We start from the raw sequence: 14,522 nt of genomic DNA on the forward strand, positions 1-14,522 counted from the left end.
TATTAAGTATTGAAGCTAAGCGCCCTCGACATTGCCATCATCAGCCACTTTGACTCGCCTACCTCCAGTCGCAAGCACGCATGGAATAACGCCCATCATACAGAACAACCCCATAGCGATAGTTGTCCACCCCCCCCCCCCCTCCGCAGCCAACGGCCCCAATAGCCCCGTTGCAGCAAGCGAGCAATTCATCAGACTGGAACTACTAGCATACAATTCCAACCCCGTCAACGCACTGACCTTCTCAGCCACAAACGAGCACTCCGCACCCAACGGTGCAAGGAAGAACATCGAACAAAGTAAGAATTGCGCAGAGCAAGATTTTCTGCTGCAGCGAATCATGGTCCACAAGACGGAGCAGCATAAGCAACGGCGCAGTGAGACAGAATCTGTCGCACTGTTGGGTGCAGGATGTTGAGAGGTGTAGAACAGTATTATTGTGTGTTCTATAGTGTCTTGTGTGTATGTTGACCCTAGCATCCCAGCCCAGCTTATTTACAGGAACCTTACGGTATGCTTACTAATGCAAGTCACGTTCACAACAATGCTGGCATGCAACAGAATCCACTCACAGCGATCCAGCGCGCGCCAAAGCGGTCGAAGAGGTATCCTGCGAAAGAGTCGGCGAAGGCGGGGATCACGATGTATAGGAATAGCAGGCCGGCGGGGAGCGCAGTCCAGGAGAATGTGGCACGCACGAAGAAGGGGAGAATGGCGCAGAGAGAGGCTACAAGGCATTCGTTTATGAAGACGCCGTAGAGGGCGGCGAGGAGGTAGGGAGGGTAAGGGTGCCAGGGAGGCGGCTGATTGATGGGGAGCTTGTGGAGGAAGGGGATGTGCTGGTTATGTCACTGCCGTTGTTGGGTGGAGTGGTGACCTGAGGCTTCGACTTCTCTGACCTCGATTCGGGTGTGACGGCGTCGGTGGTGATGGTCACGGATGTGAGCTTCCTAGGTGGCTTGTTCATCAACAGCCGTAAAGCGATGTCGAAAGCTCCGAGGCTGATCGTGATGACGAACACAGCGAGCTTGCCCAACTTATCATATACGATGCCGTCTAGCATAGGACTTATGATCATGCCTATGTTGTTACAACTCATTGCGGTGCCCATCCACTAACCCACTTGGTCTTTACCGACTGTGTCGACGAGCACTGCTAGTCCAACGGTGTACAGGATAGATGCGGCTGCAGATGAGCATGGCGATGTTGTTGGAGAAGCCGAACAGGAAGCTTCCAGCCGTGATGAGAACAATATCGAGATACCATGGAACTCGACATGATCTTGCCCTATCAACGTACCAGGCACAATCAACTGTTGGGTGTCAATGAAAGGATGGAACGGAATGTTAATTGCAGGTGGACTCACGAGCACCGAAGAAGTCAGCTATAGAGAATGACGCTATCAACAGAGTGTAGTGATCTGAACTACTACCTGTTAGACGTATTACAACAGTGACGATAGGTTGGCTTACTGTTCTTCTCTGTCACAAGGCCTTCATCCTTCAGGAGAAACGGAACTACCGGTGTAACAAGCCCGTACGTAACACCATCAGTCAGGCAAGCTGTACATATTGTGAAGACAGCTAAGGATTTGGAGTTTTGAAAAGCAGCGAGTTGTGAAGAGAGGGCCATGTTGAGAGCAGCCGTGTCAGATTCTTAAAGATTCCAAGTACACAGAAGACCTCTCAGAGCAACTCATATAAGAGACTACATTCTCCCTGAGACACATAATGAACAGCTGAACATACAACAGAACCGCAGACAGTCCCGCGATCCTTGATCGAGTGCATATCGTAGCAGCCGCTGGCGTTCTGTTTGGCAGCCACCCCAGTCCAAAGCATCGATGCAGCTCGGTTGTTGACTGACCCAGTTCAGCTGTGCCAGAAAACCCCCGATTCTCAATGCGGCAAAGCTGCACTAGTTTAGCCTCATCGGGACTTCACAGTTCCTCCACTAAGCTATACAGATTCTCCGGAGATGTTCGCCCACGCTGAGATGATACCTGGTGACACGTTCTTCATGCTGGGAGGTGTTTACCATGGTGCCGGCTCGAACACTACGATAAACGAAGAGCGACTTGTGTATGCCACATTCGCAACGCGAGGGTATCTGAGGCAGGAAGAGAACCAGTACTTGGCAATTGACCTGAGCAAGATCGCCGAGCTGCCTTTAGACATATAGAGATTTGCTGGCTTTTGATCAAGCAAGCCGTGCAGAGCTGGCACATCTACAAGTTGATACCCTATTGTTAGTTCTGGCGTTTGAGTGCAATAGCAAACCACGCATTGAATCTCAAGTGCGATGTTGCATGCCGCCAACGATGTGACGGTTTATGAACAGTGTCAGTGGGGCTGGTGAATGACGAAGGAAGGGAAGGCGAGGCGGCCGCTAGCGACTTTCTAGCGCGGACCCCACCCCTGCCGCCGAATCGGAGCCCATCATACCTATCTCCCCAAACTTTCTGGGGTGAACAGTCACAACAGTAACACAACACTTTTTCCACCCAACTCTACAGTCAGACAGCACAATGGGTTCAGAAAAAAAAGTTGCCGAGAACATGCTTTGGGGAGGTCGCTTCACGCGTAAGTACCGCAGTCAATTGACTCATTTATCCGCCTTATGAGCTGTATCTGAACCATTGAGAGCTACATACTGACTTTTATAAAGAGGGCCTTGACCCTGTGATGGAGCAGTACAACGCATCTCTCCCGTACGACCGTCTCTTCTACGAACAGGACATTGCCGGTTCAATTGCATTTGCGCGCGCAAACAAGAACAATGGCATCTTGACCGCCGACGAGTTCGCTGCCATTGAGAAGGGCTTCGTCCAGATCAAGGAAGAGTGGGCGAACAACACTTTCGAAGTCAAGCCTAACGACGAGGACATCCACACAGCCAACGAGCGCAGGCTGAGCGAGATCATCGGCAAGGACATTGGCGGCAAGCTGCATACAGGGCGAAGCAGGAACGAGCAGGTCGCGACCGATATGCGGTTATGGCTGCGAGACCAGCTACACACACTGGAGGGTTACCTGAAGCAGTTGATTCAGACCTCAGTCCAGCGAGCGGAGGCCGAGATTGACGTGATCATGCCCGGCTACACACATCTGCAGAAGGCTCAGCCCATTCGATGGTCACACTTTATCCTTGGCCATGCTACCGCATTCTCTCAGGAGCTCGAGCGCCTACGAGAAGTCATCAAGCGTGTCAATCGCTCCCCTCTGGGCTGCGGTGCGCTTGCCGGCAACCCCTTCAACATCGACCGCGATGCCATGGCCAAGGAGCTTGGCTTTGAGGGTCTCCTGCCAAATTCGTTGAACGCAGTCGGCGACCGAGACTTCGTCTTCGAGACCCTGCAGTGGGGATCCAGTCTCATGCTCAAGATGTCTCGATGGGCCGAAGATCTGATCATCTACTCGAGCCTCGAGTTCGGCTTCGTGCGCCTTGCAGACGCATACTCGACCGGCAGCTCCCTCATGCCGCAGAAGAAGAACGCAGACTCGCTCGAATTGATCCGCGGCAAGAGCGGTCGCGCCTTCGGACACATGGCCGGTCTCTACGTGACCATCAAGGGCCTGCCCACAACCTACAACAAGGACTTGCAAGAGTCTGTCGAGCCGCTGATCGACCACATCAAGACCGTCGGCGACTCACTGCAGATCGCTACTGGCGTCATCTCCACTCTGACTATCAACAAGGAGAAGATGTATGCCGCGCTCGCACCCGAAATGCTCGCCACAGAATTTGCAGACTACCTCGTCAGGAAAGGCGTACCTTTCCGCGAGGGCCACCACATCTCTGGCCGCGTGGTCGCAGCCGCCGAGGACAACGATATCCCCATGGACAAGTTGAGCTTGGAGCAGCTGAAGGCTATTGACTCGAGGTTAGGCGACGATGTCGTCGAGTGCTTGGACTACGAGCGTGCTGTGGAGCTGAAGAACGCAAGTGGAGGCACAAGCAAGAGCGCGTGTCTGGAGCAGATTGCTATCATGAAGAAGTTGTTGTAGGATCCTCGACAACTTCCACCACTGACGGCCTCGGCTGCGCCTAAGCGCAAATTCATGTGGTGATTCGAGGTGGGGCTAAAGAATGCAACAGGTGGTACGCAGAAAAGCGGCTGTTTGGACCAGATCGCTGTCATGAAGAAGTCGTCGTAGGATAAACGACGGGATTCACAGACACCTTCAGTTGCTAGAAAGGTAGACCGGCAGCTCTAACAGTGAAGACATTGATACCCTTACTCCCTGCTGAACGCCTTCTTAACCGCCCTCACCTATTTACCCCTCCAATCGTTCGTTGCCAGCGTCTTGTAAGCTGCAGTGTCCGCGGCATCGATGTACCGAGTCTTATAGCAGTTCCAGAGACAGCTCTGGCAGATCCAGCCGTGCAGTGTTTCATGTGCGCGCACGATGGGCAGTACCATCCCTCTTCGCCTGGCGTGTTGAAGTTTTGAGGCAGGTTGGTGTTGTGGGCTATAGTGAGGCTGTTGGGCTCTCTTGGGGGTGGGGGGATAGGTACGAAGTGTGATGGAAGGGGTTGCTGTGACTTGTGAGTATCGTCTAGGTTCTTGACTGGCACTGGCATTGTGAGTAAATTCGTCGTAAACTGTGATCATTGTGCGGATGTGATGCTTTGCATTATATCAAAAAGTACTTGGACGTTGATGCTCCGCCAGAGGCATTGTGTCGATGACAGTCATCGCAGATCTAGCCGTGATTGTGTTGGGTTCAGTGGCACTTGGGGCATTGCCAGTCTCCTTGACAAATACAAAACGTCGTGGTTGATCCGAACGTTTGCTGATCGTTACATGCGTTGAGAAAGATTTGTTAGTTGACAGGATAAGCTTGCACGCAGGTTATGTGCTCCTAGCCTTGAAGCCAGACTGAAGCTACACTTTTCATAACTCGCTCGAGCTTCACAGATACAAAACAATCACATTCGGTATGTACCGCCAACTTCGAGCCGCAGATTCAGGTAAAATCCAAAGCGGTAGATACTGGGCGAGGAATCCATCTGTCGCGCACCTCTCCGTCCCAGTGAAGGGCCGGTTGCATTGCGGACATGGCGTAGATAGCCCCAAGTCCTTTGCGTGCGCGATGTCATTCCTCAAACGCACGCTGGCCGCAGATTTTGTTCAGTCGCCAATTACGTCAGCAACGCGCTAAAACTTGGAGCTGATCCGAGCTCGCGGACCTCATTTTCTTTCGCGCACCCACCATGGAAACTCTCGACAATACTGCCTGGGATGTCCTGATTGTAGGCACGGGCCTGCAGCAATCTCTGCTCGCTTTGTAGGTCGTCTCGAAGCGTGAAGGGTGTGGCGCGGTCTGACTGACGCCGCACCTGAAGAGCTTTGTCACGGTCGGATAAGAAGATCCTACACATCGACGAAAACGACTACTATGGCGGCGCTGAGGCGGCGTTCAGTCTGCAGGAAGCTGAGGAGTGGGAGAGAAGGGTGAATGATGGTACGTTGGGCGCTCGTTGAAGCGTCATGAGGTCCTGCTAACGTGGTATAGGTGCAACTGCTGCTGCCTTCGACAAGGTCGCTATTATGAAGCCCGAGCCGACCGACAGTCAGAACGCTCAAGGCAAACTGAGCTTTTCGAGAGCGTACAGCTTGGCGCTCAGCCCGCAGATCATCTACGCGAGGTCGACGCTGCTCCAGCACCTTGTATCGTCACGGGTCTATCGCCAGCTCGAGTTCCTGGCCGTTGGTAGCTGGTGGGTGTACACGCATGATCATCTGGGCAAAGCTACAGGTGGCGACGTCACATCCAAGAAGCTCCTCAAAGTCCCGAACGGGCGCGAGGACGTCTTCCAGGACCACCAGCTCGACTTCAAGGCCAAGCGGGCGCTGATGAAGTTCCTGCGCTTCATCACCGAGTACGAGGAGCAGACGGAGGTCTGGAATGACCACCGTCAACAGCCGTTCCCAGATTTCTTGTTGGAGCAGTTCAAGATCCCTGCGACACTGCAAGGTCCGCTGCTAGCGCTCGCCTTGTCACCATCAAGCTCATCGCAGACCACCACCGAGTTCGCGCTGCCACGGATTGCGAGACACCTTCGATCTATCGGCATCTTCGGAGCTGGCTTCGGCGCCGTCTTGCCAAAATGGGGAGGGCTTGCTGAGATCAGCCAGGTCTCGTGCCGAGCTTGCGCTGTTGGTGGGGGCGTGTATGTCCTTGGAAAAGGCCTGACGTCTAACACTGAAGCCTCGACAACCTCAGAGGGCGAGGCAAAGCTTTACCTGAAAGACGGTGAAGCTGTCACTGCCAAGTGGGTAGTCGGTGGAAGCTCATCAACCACCGGGGAGGACTCGTACTGCAGATTGACTGCCATCGTTGCATCACCCCTTGCACCCCTCTTCTCGCCCATCGCAGAGGAAGCACCCGCGCCAGCATCTGCTGTCATTGTCTTCCCATCTGGGTCGCTTTCACTAGACGACTCAAATGAAGAGCTACCCCCAGTCCACATTTTCGTTCACTCGAGCGACACCGGCGAATGCCCATCCGGTCAAAGTAAGTCTACAAAATCCCTTGCACTCACTGCTGTTATGATGATTTCAACAAATACTTATCTACATTGTCTGAACTACTTGAAGATAATATACTCTTACAAACTGATACAACAGCTCCCCTACACACTCATTAGCACACGCATTTGCAATGTCACATGCTAACATCGCATCAGGTATACTCTACTCATCCACATCGTTAAGCTCCGAAATGGGCTTCGGGCTTCTCAGAAAGGCTGTCGATGCGCTGCTGGTGGCTGTCGAAGTAACGCCCAAACCGGATGTGCTTTGGTCGATACAGTACCAGCAGCACGCTTCCTCTGGCACTGAGACACTACCTGCTGGAAATGAGCATATTCTCGGCTTCCCGCCTCCGTCGATGGACTTGGCGTTTGATGATGCCCTACTCGACAATGTCAAAGAAGTGTGGCAGAAGATTGTTGGTGAGGACGGTGGAGAGTTCCTCGTCTTCCAGGACAGAGAGGTTTACGATGACGACGAGTAATATGATACAAGAACGAGATACCATACACAACCACCAACCTGTTTATCTACCATTGTCCTCCTACCCTGACGATCTCTATCGGCTGAATACCAAATGACTGACTTGCCAGTGCCAAGCTTCCGCTCTCCGCTGCCCAGCTACCAAGCACGACGAGACGGGTATCCGGCCTTGGTCCACGTACTGGACCCACCAGCCGCATTCACTGCCAGCCACTGACAACCACAAATCAAAAATACAGGAACAAGACAGCCGGATGTAGGCAACTTGAAGCAACGCAGCTTGCTTGCACGGCGGAGATCCCAGCGGCGGAGCAACTTGGCCGCATGGCAAGAACCAATCTCACTTCGACTGCAATGATTACCAGTATACCACTCACCCCAACTTTCTATGCCACTAGGGGTTATCAAGACGGGTGATGTGCCTCTCAAGGACTACAAACGCCTTTGGTAAAGAAGTGACACCCTTCACAGACCATCTATCGGACCCTACACAAAGCAAAACCGTGTGTATACCTCAAGACGTCACGATCGCAGCACCAAGGATGAGGCTGAATGAGGCTCAAGTCAATGATCGACCACCTAAGCGCCGTCCGCGCGAAACACTGTCAGCTCTGTCACATCTATTTCCCCTCGGAAATGGCTAGGCGACAACCACTGTACCAAGCTTTCTTCCCTCCCGTTTCATCCCGTTTCTTTGCTATCTACAAAACTGGGCATTTTGCTTGAAACCACAGGCTCTTCGCATGCTCAGCCTTCCCGGACGTTATGTACCACACTCGACTCTTTTCTGTCTTTGTATTATGTTACTCGGATTGATCGGCCGGTCCGCAATGCCCTATTGTTGCGGCATCGGTCGGTCTGTACAAGGTCTGACTGTACCCCTGACAGACTACCCTAGTCTAGTGTGTGACAGGTCACTGGCGTGAGGTCAGGTATATAGTCGTCATCCCCCAGCTAGATAGCAATTCAGCGCAGTATTCCATTGACCCGATAGTCCTACGTTATCGTTTACCGTAGCTATCAGTATTCTACAGTGGCACACCGCAACACCTAGAGAGCTTTGTCTCGCCCAATGCGACAACGCCTTCGCAGCCCCTCTATAGAGGTAACTGGAACCCGGCCAAGGAAAAGACCATGCCGCCCCTAGATGTGAGCGAGCTCCACATCATCATTGCAGTACTTGGTGCACTACACGCGGTCAGCAACTGTTTCGTAGAGCTCACTGTTGCCAGGCGCCTTCATCATCCTGTACGGTGTTGCATCAGTAAAAATCAAGCAAGTATGGTATCTTGGCGAGGCTCTTCCAGCACTGCTTGTCGGTATTGCTCTCGGACCTCTAGCCGCAAAATTCATTGACTCTGAACGATGGGGCTCCGCCGTCAAAGACCAAACCGAGCACATCACGCTAGTACGTCTCTTCTAGTCTCCTCAATCACATCGCTGACGTGCTTCCCAAGCTGACCACACTCACCGCGATGGTTATTGCGTCGCTGGTCACATCAACGGATCCCGTGCTCTCGCAGGCTATCGCGAAAGGATCCTTTGCAGATAAATACGTCCTAAGAGCCTTGCGAGAGATCGTTTTTGCGGAGGCGGAAAGTAATGATGGCTTCGGCTTCCCGTTCTTACTGCTCGCTACATATCTGATCCATTACGCGCCCGAAGAAGGCCTCGCCTTCAAACCTGGCATTAATCGCGTAGCAGGAAATGTCCCGCACCGACTGCTCAGCAGAGCAGCAGATGTAGGCCGTGTAAGCGGCGACGCACTCCAAGCAGTAGAGATCTGGATAGTAGAAGGCTGGCTGTACTTCATCCTGCTGGGCACCGTGGTCGGCGCTGTCTTTGGTATTGCAAGCATGTATGCTGTGACGTTTACACTGAGGCAGTTCGTTCTCCTTCTTCTACCACCCAGCACCCACCCTCTCCATACCCATATTGTTGCGGTAAGATGCAGGTAGAGCCAGAACATTCATTGGCGTGCATCGAGTCTAGGGAACAGGTCGTAGCGATTGGAAGGCATGATTTGCTGGGATGGGATCTGTACTGTGGCTAAGCGATCGAGTTACAGTTCGCAATGCAAATGTTTACAAGGCTTCGACCTCATGTTTCAATATCTCCGAAAAAACCGTACCTTGCTTCGAGGCGAAGAGCAGGCTTTCAGAATCATGGAAAGACGTTGACCACTGGAGGTCGTCAACAGGACTCGAGAAGTGCGGTCGCAAAATTAAGTTCAAGTACGCAACTAGCAAGACTTTGTAACTGAATTGGATGTACTGAGTCGAGGTCCGCAAAGTAGCGCAACGTACATCGTGAATGGTGCAACACGAAGTAGGAATTCGGCGGGATCCTGACGGTGGTTGTACCTTTCACTCACTGACTTGCTCCAGACAGGTGCATCTGAACACAGAAACCGTACCTATTTTGACTAGCCCATCAGCAGCAGCCATCAGGTACGACCTTTATGGCGCGTACGAAAAATGAAGAGTGAGGTGGGGAATAGCAGTCAAGCACGTATTGAGAAAGTTTAAGAAAGTGCGATCGCATATCATTGATGACTTCTGATCAGAATCAAAAACGCAGCGGCTCCTGAGCCGCGATGCAGGGACGCCATCGCTATGCATTGCATGTGAACGTGTTCTGCTCCTTACCGTCGACTGCTCACCTCAATCTCTGCCTCTTGCCGGACGGTTCAGCACCTGTCTCCACAGCTGTGCTCCGACCTGGTGTATTGTTGTTTGCTACAGTCTTGATTTCGTCAGCTGGGGAAGATCTCGCGTGCTTCTTGTTTGCCTTGCTCTTCTTCATGCTTGACGGAGCCTCAATGGTGAACGAGAAAATCTCGCGCTCTGGTCTTCCGCGCATGCTTCGGCGAGGACGACTAGACTCATCATCACTCTCGCCGTCCCCTGAAATGTCCTTGGTGGCCTTGCTCTGCGATCGTGTGACACGCTTACTTCCCTCCGTCTTGGTGCCGTTGACAGCCTTGTCGTCCTTGCCCGTCTTCCGATCCTCCTTTTCCTCAATAGCCTCTGTGTAGTTCCAAATCAGGCTCAGCTCGCCCCTGACAGCTGCAGTGAGCCAGACACTGCCCAGCACACCAGGCACAAGGTACAGAAGCGCAGGTTGCGCGTGATCCCAGATTATCATGACGCCCAGTGTAGCCAGCAAGCCTAGTACGTACCCGACCAGACTGGCCTTGAAGTATGTCTTGGGAAACGTGAATGGTGCTTCTGGCTTGTTATCGTCCTTTACCCACAGCGGCTGTCCGGTCAGCGAATGTGTCCAGAAATGATCGCTCCAGCGTCCTGCGAGCGGAAAGTATTCCGCCTTCTCAATGGCCTCAGCGCCCTCTGCTGATGCAGCGGGTACGCGTTTCTGACGGCGGAGATAGAAGAGGTACAGGTCGAAGCGCAATGCAAGGCCGATGACGATGCCAGGGAGGACAACGTCGCCGAGTCCTAGCATGGCATGGGAAGGGGCTGAGGTGGGATCTTTCGGGTCACCGGGACGAGGAAACATGAGCTTGATAGGGACGTCAAGAGACTTTGCTACGGTCACCATCATAGGCCTTGTATCTGTGTCAGTGATGCAGTGTGGGATATCCACGGCCAGACCTACGTGTAGAAGACGAAGTAGATATCGTAGAAGAACAATGCTCCTAGAATCAGACTTCCTGTGGCGAACGTTGTCGGGCTCATGAGCTGCAGTGCACCATACGAGAAACCGAAACCAAGCAAGTTCGTGAGATACCACGGCTTGTCAATGAAGTTGAAGTATGCCACAACACCCAGTCCTGTGAGTGCGCCTACAATTCCATGCGCTCCAATCTTGAACTTGGCGGCGAGTGCGCGGTGCAAGTACAGCTTCAGAGACCATTTGTTCGCCGGCATGGCGCGATCGTTCCACACTATCTTCCTCAGACTCTCGTTTAGCGGTGTGCTCGCCAAGAAGCCGGGTAAAGGCGTACTGAGCAGCTGCTTGCCTTTGATATTGCCTACGACTGGTATGGCTTTCTCCTCCTTGCCGTTGACATGGTACAACGTACCGTCAATGACATGTCGTCGTGGAAAGATGATCGAGTGCCCAATGTCCAAGACGTCGGTGACGAGCTTCGATACAGAGAAGACGCCGAATATAGCGAAGTAGGCGTTGAGGATCTTGTTCAGCAATGTAGGGTCGTTCATCCACTTAAGAAGGAAGTACAGCCCAGACAGTGCAATGCCTGCGAACAGAGGCATCAGGATGGCGTCTTTCGGAGACAAACCCTCCATGTTGTGCTGCTCCTCGTCCTCATCATCATCACTGGACTCGTCATCATCTTCAGTATCTGAGCCCTTGCGGTGCAGAGCCTTGCGCTTCTTCTTTGTGGGTTTCGCGGCTGTGGACGGACGGGAGAGCGAGGCGTGCGCGCCGGTATAGATGGGAAAAAGGGCGGAGGAGATTAGATGGAAGTATGTCGGCAGCATGGGTCGCGCCTCTGCGAACTCGTAGGCGAGGCGCTGGAGGATCTGCGCGACGAGTGTGGGCTTGGCGTCTGCCATGATGGCAAGGTGTGATGTAGCCGGTCTAGAGGCGGAATGTGGTCGTACAGGAAGCCTGTATTAATCGTAAATGATAGTGCGCGAGCTGCTTGTCAGCGAAAGCTACTGGCTTTTTTAAGGGCAGTCGGTGACAACGCAGAGAGCGTAGATTAAAGTATGTTTGAAAGTGGAGTTGCGGTGCTTATAAGGGCCTCGATAGCTGTCAAAGCTGTCAAAGAACACGGTGTCCTGTACCCACGATCTGAACGCGTCTAAGCGTGTGAGAACAAGTGAAAGCAATTCCTCACTACCAGGAAACAGCACAACACAATGGAAAGAGCAAACACGCGAGATGTTTGCCTCCTTCCAAAAGTTCTGAATGTGGGGGAGCTAGGTGCAAACGCATCAAACATGACGTAATCCTACTTTTCGCTCGTGTGCACCGCTCACCGATCTGCAACAGCCACAACACCCAAACCCGGTTCAGTGTTAGTGGTGGCTGTCCAGTCGCGCATTATATGAGGATGATCGTTATATCGCGTAGCTTGACTTTGGTTGAGCTTGTTGGCCCCTCCGTCATGGATGCGGGAGTCAGGGGTATCGTTACTATCGTGGAATAGTCCCGGCGTATGCAATACGATGGTGAACTGAGTCACGAGTATGGGAGTGTGCAAGGTGGAGTGGATGTGCAACTGTTTGCATTGCTAGATATTGTGTATGCACCTTTGTGCTGTGTAGCTCATTCTGATACTGCTACCGGTGGCTGTCCCTGCTATTTATGTTGCTAGCTCTTGTCCCTGATTGCTGAAGGGATCAATCTAACACCCCAAATATCACCTAGCTAAGAAGAAAAATCGTGCGCGTCGTACACTCGTTGTGTATGGATATCTGAACAGCAAGGAAAGAAAGGTATAACCTGCGGCGAAAGAAGAGGCGGGCGCTGAAGCCCCGAAATAGCAATCTAGATGTACAGTAAACTGGAAGTGATTACAAGAAGGTATGTGTTCCACTGCGCCGACCCAAGTGACAAAGGAAGATGGAGTAAGAAGGATCGCAACGGGTGGTAAGACCGGCTGTACCACGGGTATCGACGTGGATATATTGCGGACCGCAGAAACGCAAACGCTGAAAGACAAACGCAGGTATCTCGCATGATACAGTCGAAGGGATGTCAAAGAACGGCGAGTCAAACTGGTGTTGAGACTCTGCTGGTGGGTACGATGAAGTCGCGCAGCATGTCAAATGACATGCCATCGACATGCACCCTGTGTTGCGACTCGATGAACACATCGTGTACATTCGACAGTGCAGCGCCCTCGAACGGCGAGATAGCTGTCAACATCTTTCCCTTTAGTGGTGTGACTGCCGCAACGATCCGGTCCTTCATGTGGGGCGGGAACAGGTTGGACACAGGGCGCTTGTATTCGAAGTAAGACGATGCCGAGGCTGAGGACGACGAGATTGATGGTTCCGATGAAGATGTCAGCTGCGGCCGCGACGAATGGGAGGACGGGTAGTAGTCAGTATCGTCATCGTGAGGTGGTGAGTGGGGCTCAGTAAAGGAGCACATTAGCGCTGGTGGGTTGGGAAATTGGAAACCCTTAGCAGTGTGAGGCTCCTCCGAGGGTGTCGACGAGAACAAGAAGGAGTCCTTCGAGTTGGCGTAGTACCCAAGTAATGAGGGTGTGCTGCCATTGCTTGTTGTTTTCGACACCGCATTTTGCGTGTACTGATCAATCTCGGGCAGCGCAGGCACCTCGTCTTCTGAGCCGTCGGTTGAGCTCCATGCAGAAAAGGCGCTCTGCATCGGTGGACGAATAGGAGGAATACTGATCACCCTAGGCGCTTCCACTGGCCTCCTTGCGACCTTGTTCGGTGACAGTGGAGGAGTGCGCAGCTGGAAAGACAAGTCTGGGCATGAACGAGGTGAGATCTGATCAGGTGACGATGTGTAGGTCGGAATTGACATAAGTTGTGCCTTGATGAACGACGCGAGGTTGGCAGAGTAGTCTCCCAGTGGGCTTGGAGCGCCGTTACCAGTAGACTCACAATCCCTGGTTGGTGCAACTATTGTCGAGTTGCTCTTATCTGTGGCATCAGAAGGATGCCGAGAATGGTTGACTTTGGCCTTTTGTGGCCTTGGTGAATCATTCTCCTGGTACGAACTATCGAGATATTTGAGATGGTTCCGGGGGTCGAAAGTGGTGGCATATTTTTCTTCATTGACAGGCCTGTTTTGGCGGCCGCGTCTCCGGTTACGAACTGCAGCCTTGCCCTCGGCCATCATCAATCTTGCTTCTGGCGTCGAGCAGCCTAGTGCCACAATGAATGGCACAGAATTGCTTCTCTTTCTAGAGGTGCTGGGCCTTGGGCTTCTGCCCCTCGAGGATGGCGAAGAGTGTCGTTGTTCCATTGCGTTAAGTTCTTCGTGCTGTGTAATGCTCGGAGTTAGGCGGCGTGTAAGCCGAACGTCATCACTTCCGAGACCTGCGGCTGTAATGTCGAGTACTGGAGTCCTGTTGACTTCAAGAGGGCGGATTGACCGTTGAGGTAGTCGATGTATTCCAGGAGGTGAGGCTGAATGAGAGAAGGTGAATTGATAGAGGCAGCGGAGCGGAGGGGCGGAGAGTAAGATGCTTATGGCTACAAATTCGGTCGCTAGAAACGGGACAGGCTGATATGAGTGGGTCGTGTCGCTTCTTGTAAAAAATAGAGCGGCACTCCAAGCCGACAAGTCCACTTTGGCAGTGCACATGACGTTTACGAGGAGCATGGGCGAGTCTTGCACGGCCTTGGAAAGGCGCGAAAGCAGGAACGAACTCATCCACCCCTGAATAGCGTGCACTCCACCTTGCTGGATCCCGGTAGTCTGCACCTAGCGTTTCGTCAGCGAGCCAATCACCAGCACCAAGCCACATGCCTTTCTCATCTGCTGCACCGCTAGCAGTAACGTCGTGGCAACTCTTGATCATTTTCTTGCC

The 14,522-nt window shown here is 52.8% G+C and overlaps 7 protein-coding genes across 7 annotated transcripts; 4 read left to right on the forward strand and 3 right to left on the reverse strand.

The window, feature by feature from the left end:
* Nucleotides 1-15: 15 nt before the first annotated feature.
* Nucleotides 16-1,632, reverse strand: BU25DRAFT_438564 (MFS general substrate transporter; the record flags this gene model as incomplete). The annotated part of the gene is made up of 6 exons (XM_033709069.1): nt 16-261; nt 573-803; nt 878-1,114; nt 1,173-1,312; nt 1,367-1,432; nt 1,473-1,632. 6 exons carry the CDS (start codon nt 1,630-1,632, stop codon nt 16-18), a joined length of 1,080 nt encoding a protein of 359 aa, XP_033563722.1.
* Nucleotides 1,633-1,903: 271 nt separating this feature from the next.
* On the forward strand, nt 1,904-2,320 carry BU25DRAFT_408799 (uncharacterized protein). Its single transcript, XM_033705905.1, has one exon. It carries the CDS (start codon nt 1,978-1,980, stop codon nt 2,179-2,181), a length of 204 nt encoding a protein of 67 aa, XP_033563723.1. The 5' UTR covers nt 1,904-1,977; the 3' UTR covers nt 2,182-2,320.
* Nucleotides 2,321-2,480: 160 nt separating this feature from the next.
* Nucleotides 2,481-4,225, forward strand: BU25DRAFT_388617 (argininosuccinate lyase). Its single transcript, XM_033704483.1, has 2 exons — nt 2,481-2,582; nt 2,668-4,225. Exons 1-2 carry the CDS (start codon nt 2,528-2,530, stop codon nt 4,005-4,007), a joined length of 1,395 nt encoding a protein of 464 aa, XP_033563724.1. The 5' UTR covers nt 2,481-2,527; the 3' UTR covers nt 4,008-4,225.
* Nucleotides 4,226-5,212: 987 nt separating this feature from the next.
* On the forward strand, nt 5,213-7,060 carry BU25DRAFT_408801 (FAD/NAD(P)-binding domain-containing protein). The gene is made up of 3 exons (XM_033705906.1): nt 5,213-5,468; nt 5,520-6,521; nt 6,694-7,060. Exons 2-3 carry the CDS (start codon nt 5,555-5,557, stop codon nt 7,020-7,022), a joined length of 1,296 nt encoding a protein of 431 aa, XP_033563725.1. The 5' UTR covers nt 5,213-5,468; nt 5,520-5,554; the 3' UTR covers nt 7,023-7,060.
* Nucleotides 7,061-8,155: 1,095 nt separating this feature from the next.
* On the forward strand, nt 8,156-9,502 carry BU25DRAFT_456629 (uncharacterized protein; the record flags this gene model as incomplete). Its single annotated transcript, XM_033710050.1, has 4 exons — nt 8,156-8,204; nt 8,254-8,429; nt 8,479-8,879; nt 9,409-9,502. The coding sequence occupies 4 exons, from the start codon at nt 8,156-8,158 to the stop codon at nt 9,500-9,502; spliced, it is 720 nt and encodes a 239-aa protein (XP_033563726.1).
* A 59-nt stretch (nt 9,503-9,561) lies between these two features.
* On the reverse strand, nt 9,562-11,870 carry BU25DRAFT_447011 (uncharacterized protein). Its single transcript, XM_033709521.1, has 2 exons — nt 10,640-11,870; nt 9,562-10,589 (listed from the first exon to the last, which is right to left on the reverse strand). Exons 1-2 carry the CDS (start codon nt 11,560-11,562, stop codon nt 9,680-9,682), a joined length of 1,833 nt encoding a protein of 610 aa, XP_033563727.1. The 5' UTR covers nt 11,563-11,870; the 3' UTR covers nt 9,562-9,679.
* Nucleotides 11,871-12,229: 359 nt separating this feature from the next.
* Nucleotides 12,230-14,384, reverse strand: BU25DRAFT_408803 (uncharacterized protein). The gene has a single exon (XM_033705907.1). It carries the CDS (start codon nt 14,363-14,365, stop codon nt 12,728-12,730), a length of 1,638 nt encoding a protein of 545 aa, XP_033563728.1. The 5' UTR covers nt 14,366-14,384; the 3' UTR covers nt 12,230-12,727.
* Nucleotides 14,385-14,522: the final 138 nt, after the last annotated feature.

Source organism: Macroventuria anomochaeta (genome assembly GCF_010093625.1).
Source record: "Macroventuria anomochaeta strain CBS 525.71 unplaced genomic scaffold BU25scaffold_9, whole genome shotgun sequence".
NCBI classification, from domain to species: Eukaryota; Fungi; Ascomycota; class Dothideomycetes; order Pleosporales; family Didymellaceae; genus Macroventuria; species Macroventuria anomochaeta.

Excerpts from the sequence above, each read along its gene's own strand:
- BU25DRAFT_408799 (XM_033705905.1), top strand. The coding sequence starts at position 1,978 with ATGTTCGCCCACGCTGAGATGATACCTGGTGACACGTTCTTCATGCTG.
- BU25DRAFT_388617 (XM_033704483.1), top strand. The coding sequence starts at position 2,528 with ATGGGTTCAGAAAAAAAAGTTGCCGAGAACATGCTTTGGGGAGGTCGC. Across the intron at positions 2,583-2,667 it reads TTGGGGAGGTCGCTTCACGC|AGGGCCTTGACCCTGTGATG; the intron begins GTAAGTACCGCA and ends ACTTTTATAAAG.
- BU25DRAFT_408801 (XM_033705906.1), top strand. The coding sequence starts at position 5,555 with ATGAAGCCCGAGCCGACCGACAGTCAGAACGCTCAAGGCAAACTGAGC. Across the intron at positions 6,522-6,693 it reads CGAATGCCCATCCGGTCAAA|GTATACTCTACTCATCCACA; the intron begins GTAAGTCTACAA and ends ACATCGCATCAG.
- BU25DRAFT_447011 (XM_033709521.1), bottom strand. The coding sequence starts at position 11,562 with ATGGCAGACGCCAAGCCCACACTCGTCGCGCAGATCCTCCAGCGCCTC. Across the intron at positions 10,590-10,639 it reads ATCTACTTCGTCTTCTACAC|GCCTATGATGGTGACCGTAG; the intron begins GTAGGTCTGGCC and ends CACAGATACAAG.
- BU25DRAFT_408803 (XM_033705907.1), bottom strand. The coding sequence starts at position 14,365 with ATGAGTTCGTTCCTGCTTTCGCGCCTTTCCAAGGCCGTGCAAGACTCG.